This window comes from Impatiens glandulifera, chromosome 1, assembly GCF_907164915.1.
Source record: "Impatiens glandulifera chromosome 1, dImpGla2.1, whole genome shotgun sequence".
Lineage (NCBI taxonomy): Eukaryota > Viridiplantae > Streptophyta > Magnoliopsida > Ericales > Balsaminaceae > Impatiens > Impatiens glandulifera.
This window is the reverse complement of record NC_061862.1, coordinates 50,522,580-50,533,540: the sequence shown is the minus strand read 5'-3', so window position 1 is coordinate 50,533,540 and position 10,961 is coordinate 50,522,580. Positions and strand designations below refer to the sequence as shown.

Below are 10,961 nucleotides of genomic sequence, written 5' to 3'. Positions count from 1 at the left end.
GTTGAGTAAGGCAGACTAGTTACTCGTTCTTGCGAAGATCGTAATTAGTGCCGCACGGATCGTCAGTGAAAAGACTGAGCCCGTGACAATAAGTATAAGTGTTAAATGTTTTTTCTTTTAATTTTTAGTGACGCTTAATATGCGTTGGCATATAAGAGTCGCTGAAAGTATGTTTTTGTTGTAGTGGACAGATTTTGATGACTTGAAGTAAATTAGGTCATATAAGAGTAAATTGGTCAAATTATAAAATTGGAGTGTTCGCCATCAGTTATGTGAAAAATGCATTATTAAAAAAACAAAAAGATATAAATTTGTTAAAAATTTGAAAGGAGCTCAAGAAAGAAATACCTGCACCATTTTCTTCTCAGTCTTAAGTAGTGGAGCTTTTAGTGCCATAAAGAAATTTTAACATGGATTTCCAAATAAACATTGCATTAGCTAATTTTATTTCTTTATCTTCTTTAAGGGTATTTGGAGATATTTTCAAGTGGAGGTGTAAAATATAATGACGTGGAATGTTACAGAGGGCTTGATGAGGGTAACAACCCACCAAATGTTTTTAAAAAAACGTAATCAAATTTATTGATAAATAATATATCAACTAGATAATAAGATATGTGGTTGTCTTAAATGCTTCATACCAAAACAACCCGTGTTAAATAATTTTTGTCCTCGCATAAAACAGTCGCTAAAGAGTTCACCGACGCATAGTAAAATAACGCCAGGAAATAGGATAAGCAAATGTTGTAGCGATGTGTATTCTAGTGTCAACCTCTTTTCTTTTAACAACGAGAATGTGCGCCCGGTTAATATGGCGATCCTGAGTTATAAGTACAAATGATTAGATGTATGAGTCAACAAATTAAGGTATATGTCTCAGTAACACGTTTTCCTTTAAGCTATTTCATGTTGTTTCCTAAACAAACACATAATTATTTTTGTATTGAGAATTAAACTTATATATATACATTTATATATAACTACATTTAAAGATACAATTAATGTATTATTCATAATCCAATCAAACAAGTTACTAAATCGGTCACAGGCCAGAAAGAAACTAAGAAAACATAAATTGAGTTAATGTTTGTAGAACTTATAGTAGAGTGCTCAATTCAGCCTTTTAACTTCCATTACAAATTTAGATGTATCGATTTTTGAAGGTAGTGGGATATAAATTGCCATGTTTATATCGTGAGCGAGGTCCGAAACCGATTCGAATAGATTACGAGAGTTGAAAAACATTTGACAAATTCTTAGGCATGATAAGTGGAAAATTCTGCATGTTTTAGGCAATTGGCGTGAACCTCCAACTCCATCCAACAGGGCATGTTTGAGTATTTTTTTCTTCATACCATCAATCATTTCTTTCACATACGCAATCGATTCTAGAACCGAAGCATTTGTGTTTTCTTCCAAATATAGCAATACGAAGTTCTTTTTTCCTTCCTCCTCTTCTTTCTGCGCTTTGTTAATTATATATGTATAACAAATAAATTAAGGGCACACTAGTTTTAAATAACTTAATAGTAACTAACTAATTAATTCATCGTACCTGATAGCCTTGGACATCATTCAACAATCGCGTTGCTCCCATGAGCAAGTTTGTGATGTGTTCATAGTTGGAGGGATCCAGCATGTTGCTCGGATAACCGGGAGTCAAGAAACAAGCACCTGGGAGAATCATCGTGTTCATGGCGAAGGATATCGTACCAGTTTCCAAATATTCATCCATTGATGGAACATATCCCATTTTGCTCCATGTCGCCTCTTTCATCCACGAAGCAATTGTTACCCTCCACTGATCATAATGTTATTATTATATTAAAATTTGATGTTAAGTTCTATCAAAAAAATAACTGTTTTAATTTTCTAGAAAAAAAGTTAATTTTGTTTTTATCTTGCTAATTTAATTACATGCTTATTCAAGCACAACTCATGTAACCAATTACCATTCACTCAAAATTAGTATGAAGACTGCATGCATAATTTTGCTACGCCAATTCTTCTTTCATCAATTACACATTTAAGCTCTTAATTATTACCATTTCGCGAAGGTTTTCCAACGCGTTTTGTCCGCTTCGAAGGTGGAGCTTTGTCGATATATCAGTCACGAGGTGGTCGATTACATCGAATATTTTTTTAGAGTGGCTGGTCAAATCATTCCCATCCCATCTATATATAGATTATAGAGGAAGATTTTTAAGCATTTGAGAGAAAAAATTTAAAAAAATGATAAAAGGATGGAAAAAATTAAACAACCTTTGAAAAGCTTGCGTCAACGTCTGCAATTCTTCTAAAGAACCTTTTGTGTCGAAAAAGTCGTCGGCAATTGTAACAACTGTGGAACTCTTGGCAACAATCATCCGGACGATAGAGTCATGGGGCAACGAAGTGGCAGAAGCGATGGAAAAATAGCAGTAATCAGATTTTTCGCGACCAAATCCCATGGAAGTTATACCCCAATCCTTAGACCACCTTTTGAGATGATCAATAATACTATATGTTAATGCTTTGTTGAAATTAGGAATCGTTATAATTAAGAAACCAATTAAACATGCAAAAAAATAGGAAATTATATTTTCCTTTTGAGTTCTTCAAGTTCCTTCCTATAAATTGACTGCCGAAACTCATAATTTCTCACAGCAAGTTGTATTAGTTTATCATTTTGAAGAGGCAGCAACCTGAAATTTCTTTCAAATCAACTTTTGTTTATAGAATGATATTATAATGGCATTGAATAGCAATTTCAATATTTTTAGGTTAGAAATACAAATAAAAGATAAAATTTTGCAAGATCTACTAAGTAGTACTTTCAGATAAAAATATTATCCAAAACTATCAAGGAGCAATTGTAGACGTTGTTTCATGCGGAAGGCACCTAGTATCTTCGGCAAGTTTCATAAGAAAATGAGTATATTTTTTTTTGTTGCTAATAATAGGAGAAGGTTGAAAATAAAATTAATTAACAAATTGAAGAGTTAAAAGTCTAATTAATATTAAAAGTTGTTATCTTTTATTTAATAGGTTTATTAATAAACAATAATTCTAACCGTTTAAAAGTTATGAAGATTTTAGACGTGTAAGAGTTTTTGTGTTAATATACATAGAATAGTTCTATTTGTAGGAAGAGGATCAAAATAAAATCTCTTTCCCTTTTTCAATCTTATTATCTTGAGTTTATGAGAGAATACGTCGATTACTCACTAACATTTCCAACAGAGTAGTATCATGGCAATGATGTCTTTGATGTTCCAATATCCACGTCTTACGAAAGACAACTATGATAATTGTTTTATCCAAGTAAAGACGTTACTCTGTTCCCAAGGTGCATGAGAAATCGTCAGTGATGAGATTGTCGAACCTGATGAAGATGCGACGCCGGACCTAATTCAAGCATCCAAGAAGAACAAAAATAAGGATTATCATGCCCTTTCTATCATCCACCAATGTCTGGATGATGCTGCTTTTGAGAAAATAGCAAATGCCTCAACATCGAAGGAGGCATGGGAAATTTTAGAAAATTCTAACAAAGGAGTTGTTAAGGTAAAAAGGCGTGGCTTCAGATTTTACGGGGAGAATTTGAAGCTCTTCATCAGGAAACGTCGTAGTGTATTTCAAACTATTTCACGCGGGTCTTATCTATCGTGAACTAGATGAAGTGAAATGGTGAAAGCATAGAATACATTCAAGTAATTGAGAAAATTTTATGTTCTCTATATCAAAAATTTGACCATATTATGGTTGCAATAGAAGAGAATAGAGATTTATAGAAACTCTCAATCGAATAATTAAATGGATCGTTACGGGTGCACGAATAACGGATGAACAAACACATGAAAGAGCCTTTGGAGCAATCCCTACTAGTTAAACATTCGTTTGCTAAAAAGGGGGGAATAGTTCATCGATGTTGAGGTTATTCTCGTGGTGGCGGACGAGAACAAAGCAGAAATCTAGACGTCGAGAGAGTGAATGATGAAAAGGCTCAAGGATATTCAAGAGGTAGTGATAGAGGAAGAGAAATAGAAAGAGGATGTGGACGAGGACAAGGAAATAACGAATATGAGAAGGGATACGAAAAGTCGTGTGTTGAGTGCTACATTTGTCACAAATTTGATCATTATGCTCGTGACTACTGATATGCCGAGAATGCGAAAGTAGAAGTCAATCTAACAGATGAGAAAGAAACGGAGGAGTCGACATTGTTATTGGCGCTAAATCAAAAAGTTATTAGAGGAGAAATTCAATGGTATATTGACAACGGTATGAGTAACCACATGTGTGGCGACAAGTCAAAATTCGTTAAGATTGAGAAAAATGTAACCGGAAATATCACGTTTGGAGATGCTTTGAAAATCTAGATTTAAGACAAATGTACCATTTTGATTCGGTTGAAGGATGATACACACAAGTTTATTTTCGATGTGTATTATGTCTCTAAATTAAAAAGTAATATTTTGAGTTAGTGACAACTCATGGAAAGTGACTACCAAATTTTAATGAAGGATCGTAATCTTTGGCTACGAGACGGAAGCTCTAACCAAATTGCGAAGGTGACAATGTCGAAGAATTGACTGTTTTCGCTCCCTATTTAAACCGAAAGGCCAAATTGATTACAAGTGTTTGTAACATATCCAGCATAGTGTTGGGACATGAGGATGGGACATCTCAATTTTGGTGGCCTAAAAATGATGTGTAAAAAGGAAATGGTGAAGGGGATTCCTTTGATCAATCATCCGGATCAACTTTGTGAAGCGTGTTTACTAGGAAAACACATAAGAAAAAATTGTCTAAAGTAAGCACCGTCAAGAACAACGAAGTTACTTGAATTAAAATTCATGTCGATGTATGTGGACCGATCAAACCATCGTCTTATGGTAAAAATAATTATTTCTTACTTTTTATCGACGATTTTAATCGATAAACTTGAGTTTATTTCTTTAAAGAAAAATCTAAGAGTTTTGATATTTTTAAGAATTTCAAAACTTTGGTGGAGAAAGAGTCTGACTATATGATTTAGGCGTTGAGAACCGATAGTGGTGGAGAATTACGTCTGATACCTTTAACAATTTTTGTGAAGAAATTTGCATTAGGTGTTCCCTCATAGCTTCAAGATCCCCACAACAAAATGGAGTGGCTAAAAGGAAGAATCAATCAATCCTGAACATGGCTCGGAGAATTATGAAACATAAGAAGATTCCAAAAGAATGTTGGGCGGAAGCAATGGCTTATGCATTGTATCTCCTTAATTGTTGTCCAACTAAAATCGTGAAAGACCTAACACAAATTGAATCTTGGAGCGGAAAGAAGTCAAATTTATCTCACCTAAGAATTTTTGGGAGTATTTCTTACAAGCATGTGCTGGAGCAAGAGAGAACCAAACTTGATGATAGAAGCAAGAAGTTTGTGTTCATCAACTGTGACAAAAAATGAAAGGGGTACAAGCTCTATAATTCTGTCAACGGAAAGATTGTTATGAGCCGTGATGTGATTTTTTATGAAGATGTTTATTGGAATTGGGAAATTAATGAAGATTCCGTCAACGAATTCTTCCATATCTTCGATGAGGACAACAAATGAGAAGAAACATGGCAGCCCGCAATTCCTACGACGACAACGAATACATCTTCAGGTGCATCTTTGTCAAGTGAAAGCCCTAATGAAGGATCACGAAGGATGAGAACTATCAAAGAACTTTATGAGAATATAGAGGTAATGAATGATGTTTTTATATTTCGTCTTTTGGCCGAAACAACGCCTTTGAGTTTTAAAGAGGCTAGTAGAGAGAAGAAATGGAGACAAACCATGAAAGAGGAGATTCAATGAAAAAACAATACATGAGAACTCACTTTTCTTCCAACTGGTCAAAATTCTATTGGTGTCAAGTGGATATTCAAAGAGAAAACTAGAATAACCTAATTTTTATCGAACAATATTGTTTTAGACAAAATCCCAAAAAAAAAAACTCTTAAAATACAAGATCAAATACATTTCTGTTGTCATATTTACATGGATGTTCATCTTTAAAATATTGTCATTATTGTTAAGATTGAGATACTATATTTTCTTTAAAAAAATATTTTGTAAATATATAATTTTGTCTTAAGATATTAGACAAAATTAATTATAAGGTATTTAATCCTTAATAATAAAATACAAATTTTCCGATTAATTAACCACGTTGAATTTGATGAAACTAACAAAAGTCAATCAATTTAAAATAATGCATATTAATTAAAAAATTAAATTTTGTTATTTTTTAAGATAATATTATAACTAATTACTAACACAATTATTTTTTTTTATCACGATCCATTATGTTTTATCGCTATTCATTATGTCATTATAGATGAATTCATCAATGCCATGTCTATGTCTCTAAATTTTGTAAAAAATTCACAACAATTCTCTAAAATATTCTATTTTTTTTGAAGATATATATAAAGAGAGAAAAGTTGGAAAATAGAGCTGGAACTGGCCAAGTGTCAGCCACACTTAATTAATAAAAGTTTCAAAACTGGGTGGCTACAGTTTTCAATCAAGGCCTTATTTTGAAATTTAAGAAAATAAACATTTCCAATTATATATATATACCTACCTGTCATATTTGTAACATTTAGAAATTTTGTTTTTTTTGTTTAGGATCGATGTGTTTTCAGGGTCATTAATTATACCAACTTACCTATAATAAGAAGCCTTGCCAACCCATAAGGTATCAGCTTCCATGTTAACTTCAATCCAAAACCTGTGGTCAAGATGATCTAGGCGAGCCATCCATGGAACATTCAAATCACGGTCAATCTACAGTGGATTAAACATTAAAGACATCAACAGCTATTCTGACATAGATAAAATAAATCGTACACATGAATTTAAATCGAAGAGTTAATATCATATACCAAACTTTTCAAATTGGGGAAAGCAACAAGACTATCTTCGCTGGCATTTTTATTGAAGAAACGCCTTTTCTTAGCAATCTTATAGTGTACGATCTTGCTTTCTCTAATTGACACTCTTCTGGAAATATTAGGTCGGAGGAACAATAAATGTTGTACAAAGCACTCATGTATTGTTCATGGTAAATTTCTACGTGGGAAATAATGTCTTGATTGTGAACAAACCAGCAAAATTTATCTGAAATGAATTTCATGTCATTATCATTCATCAATATTCCATGTAAATTTGTAAGTTAGGGAGATAAAAAAAAAGAGACCTGGTGTAACGTTATAGCCATGCATTTGGAGAAGACGAAATGCGAGACTGTCTTTATAAATATTTACTGGGGTAAAATCGGTGTTGTCTCCGGTGAATTCGTGGTTGTTGTAACTTTTATGAATAGTTTCTAAAGTTTGGTCAATTTCTTCACCAAAATGCTCAGCCAATCCTAATCTTTGTATCTGGTTGATGATATACAGCTTGATGAGTTCTTCGTCAAGAGGATACATGGTGGGAACTGCAAATATATGGTAGCTAGTTTCAACTTATGTAAAATACACCTTTAACCACTGAAATTAATATTGCTCATTTTTTTTCTGTCACTAAAAGGTCTTTAACAACTATAATTTTACTATTGTTGTTTAACTAATTTATTGTTAATTTTTGTGACTATATATAATCTATATATAGTTGCAGAGAAGACATAAAAATATCCTAATCAGTTTGATACTGTTATAAAGTAAATTTTATAGAATAACAAAAAGATTACATGCATATAAGTTATTTTATAATCTCAATATAACTACTTGCTAATTTCCTTTACATAAATATTATATTATATTTTTGAACTCCTAATATAATAAGGAGTGTAAGATAATTGTGTAGTTAAAGACCTTTAACGACGGTATTTTTCTATCTAAATGTACAATATTTTAAGGTAAAAAAAGGCTGTTTAATAATTCGTACCTCCATTGTCACATTCCTTTACTACAAACTCTAAGTACTTCAAGCATTTATGGTTTCCAGTGGCCATAAACGCGAATGCAGTTGCAGATGGAGATTGAAACAACTACCCATTTTCACTCAAATTCATCAACACATCTTGTTCTTTTATTATATACGATGCTGGAAGCGCTTCGAGGTATGACATTAATGGAAAGTTGTGGCGTTTGTCCACAAGCACTTCCCTGCATGTATTGGGTGATCATGTTTAATTGCTCGTAAAAAAATGAGAGACAAATAAAAGTATAATATTAACTTACGTTGCAAGAATTTTCTGCCTGTGGAAGAACAATTCAGACACCATTTCATTGAAAGCAAGACTAAACTCAATTTTAAGGTCTCTTGACTGAGCAAGTTCGATGGTTCCAGGTAAAACTATAGTTAACCAGCGAGGAGGTTGATGATAACTATTTTTGGCCCTCATAAGCAATTTTTCAGAATATCCATGGATGAAGACCAGCCCTTAAATGTGAAATTAAATATGTAAAAGAATTCGTTAATCAAAAACCTAAGCAAAATAGTATTTGTAGAGGGATGACCACAAAATTATGGTGAAAATCCCATCAAAATAGTATGTACAACAGTACAAGTTATAGACTTGATTAGTCGTATGTTACAAAATATTGGGGAAATTTATACTACATTTATAGTGAACCAAAATATTTAGCTATAAGTGATTTGATTTTAGTGACTGTACGTAAATACCTTTAGTGACATTTTCTTTGCCAACAGCCCACATGTTGAGAGCAACAATGCATGCTAGAGTGGAGGGAAGGGCATCAATGGTGGGATATCCTTCCTGGTCTTCTTCTCCCCAAAACCCTCCTTCTTTCTGGTTATTTATGATCCAATCCAAGCAACCTTTGAACATTGGACCCTTTATTGATTGTGGGTCTTGGGGAATCATGGCCAGCCAAGCAGTTTCATAAGCTGATGGGGAAACAAACGTTGTTGGGAAATGGCTGAGGGTTGAGGACAGCATCAAATCTCTCTTGATCTCACCCACAAGAGATTGAATTGAAGAAAAATAAGGCTCCATGGAATCTAATTAATATGGATCGTGTATTAATACTCAAAGATGCTTAGTAGCTCTTTGATGTTTATGAGTGAGCAAGTATTGCAAATCTAGGTCATGATCATGACCATTAGGAAATGTTGTTATTTATATAGAGAATAATAGACTTACTATTTTTTAGAGATAATTTCAAACACCAATACTTAGTTTTGCTAATGGTCATAATTTTCCCCAAAAAAATGAGTTATCACTATTTTTTATTTAATCTAAATCTGTTTAATAATAATTTATTAATATATTTTAAATAATTGATTATATTTTGACTTAAGATATGAAACTTAATTATACTATGTATTTTATTAATTAATTTATTTAAAAAGGAACGATTGAGAGAAAAAAATAAAAAAAGAGAATGATTAATTTGATTGCTGTAAAAATAATAAAATTTATCATTCTTGTACCTCTTGATACTTTTTTTTATTTTCCCGTTAATGTCAAAGCCATTTTCTCTCATCCATTCCTCAATTTTTCTCATCGGTTACTACTTTTATTTAATTAGTTTAAATAATTAATTATAAGAAAATAAAATATAAAATAATTGTAAAGCAAAAGTTAATTTTTCTATTTTTAGGGTTTATTCTTAATTTATTTCATAACTGTATTAGAATTGTTAATAATATTTTAAATTAAAATTGTAATAATTATATTTATAATTAAATTAAGACTATTTTGGCATCCTGAAAAATCGAAGTCATAATACCCAATGATCTTAAAATTATCTGACCTCATATGTGAGCATTTAATTCTTAGTTCTTTTCAATTATCTCATAATTATTTGGCTACTTAATGTCAAGCAAAATTTGTGGCAAACAAAATGCCGTTCACAGATAAAACTATAAATATGTGTTTATTCCCACTGAACTTGTGATACACAAATCATCAATTAAATTCACCTCAAAACCAAAAGAGAATTATTTTGTGAAATTTTTGATACCATTGACGAGACACATATTTAAGTCCATAAATGAATTTCTTTAATTTTCAAACCATATTAATTTAGTCTCTCGACACAATGTTTTCTTGTTGCACCATTTTTTTTCAATGTCTCCATTGAGAAACTCCTTAACATCTATTTTGATAAGCTCCATATCAAAATACGCAACGAGTGCCATAAATTGTCCTTAAAGAGTCATTCGATTAAACTAGATTGTCGCAAAGACACTTGATTTTGAGGTTGTTAAGTTTGTAATTGATGAATTTGATCAACACTATCTTGTTACTCTTGATTTCTAAACTTTATCATCAATAAGAATAAAATCCTTATCAATGTCAAAAATATTTTAAATATAAATCAAATATTTCTCAAAAGAAATTATTGATCAAAATAATTTTCAAAGACAAAAATATTTCTCCCTTGAAACTCAATATCCTCAAAAAAACATATTGCACAAACTTATTCCTCCCCTCAAACTCAATATCTTCAAAAATATATTGTAGCGAGTCTTGTCTAAAAACAACTATCTTTAACTTGAATTCATAAATATTATAACCCTTAATCACATAAAATATTCAATAATGTATATGTTCACATTTATAAACTTAAGTAACAACTAAATTTAATAATAATTTATCCCATCTCTGTAACCCCCAAAAAACCCTTGGTCCCAGTGAAAAGCTCGAAGTTTGAGAAGTTCAATCTCGGTTTGTGTGTCAATAATTTTATTTTAAAATAAAATATTATTTAAAAGATGTCACTGATTCCTAGCAGCTTTTTGAAATTTATTAAAAATAATTAATTTTGGGGGTTCAATTTTAAATAATCCAGAGATTTATGATAATCAAATCACAGTTTGATTTTTAAAAAATCCTTGATTTTAAATTAACTAAACATAATTAATTTAAGAAATTATTAATTTTAAAACAGAGTCGCCAATTGATTTTCAAAAATAAATAAAAGTTGTCATACATGCATATATAGATGTATTGACCAAAATTTTCTTTCAATTCG

General features: G+C 31.5%; 2 protein-coding genes across 2 annotated transcripts; both read right to left on the bottom strand.

Annotated features, from left to right (window-relative positions):
* Positions 1 to 1,110: 1,110 nt before the first annotated feature.
* LOC124927478 ((E,E)-geranyllinalool synthase-like) lies at positions 1,111 to 7,969 on the bottom strand. The gene is made up of 10 exons (XM_047467898.1): positions 7,903 to 7,969; positions 7,281 to 7,453; positions 7,091 to 7,134; positions 6,900 to 7,017; positions 6,683 to 6,801; positions 2,586 to 2,684; positions 2,263 to 2,478; positions 2,046 to 2,175; positions 1,556 to 1,801; positions 1,111 to 1,461 (listed from the first exon to the last, which is right to left on the bottom strand). The coding sequence occupies exons 1-10, from the start codon at positions 7,967 to 7,969 to the stop codon at positions 1,111 to 1,113; spliced, it is 1,563 nt and encodes a 520-aa protein (XP_047323854.1).
* LOC124922399 (S-linalool synthase-like) lies at positions 7,235 to 8,984 on the bottom strand. The gene is made up of 4 exons (XM_047463132.1): positions 8,644 to 8,984; positions 8,199 to 8,400; positions 7,903 to 8,123; positions 7,235 to 7,453 (listed from the first exon to the last, which is right to left on the bottom strand). The coding sequence occupies exons 1-3, from the start codon at positions 8,975 to 8,977 to the stop codon at positions 8,006 to 8,008; spliced, it is 654 nt and encodes a 217-aa protein (XP_047319088.1). The 5' UTR covers positions 8,978 to 8,984; the 3' UTR covers positions 7,235 to 7,453; positions 7,903 to 8,005.
* Between the last annotated feature and the right edge of the window lie 1,977 nt (positions 8,985 to 10,961).

Bases quoted from the DNA above. Each gene is read 5' to 3' on its own strand.
- LOC124927478 (XM_047467898.1), bottom strand. From the start codon at position 7,969: ATGGCCACTGGAAACCATAAATGCTTGAAGTACTTAGAGTTTGTAGTA. The intron at 7,454-7,902 runs GTACGAATTATT...ATATATTTGCAG, and splicing joins AAAGGAATGTGACAATGGAG to TTCCCACCATGTATCCTCTT. The intron at 7,135-7,280 runs GTAAATATTTAT...AATTCATTTCAG, and splicing joins ACAACACCGATTTTACCCCA to ATAAATTTTGCTGGTTTGTT.
- LOC124922399 (XM_047463132.1), bottom strand. From the start codon at position 8,977: ATGGAGCCTTATTTTTCTTCAATTCAATCTCTTGTGGGTGAGATCAAG. The intron at 8,401-8,643 runs GTATTTACGTAC...TTCACATTTAAG, and splicing joins CAAAGAAAATGTCACTAAAG to GGCTGGTCTTCATCCATGGA. The intron at 8,124-8,198 runs GTAAGTTAATAT...CAATACATGCAG, and splicing joins AGGCAGAAAATTCTTGCAAC to GGAAGTGCTTGTGGACAAAC.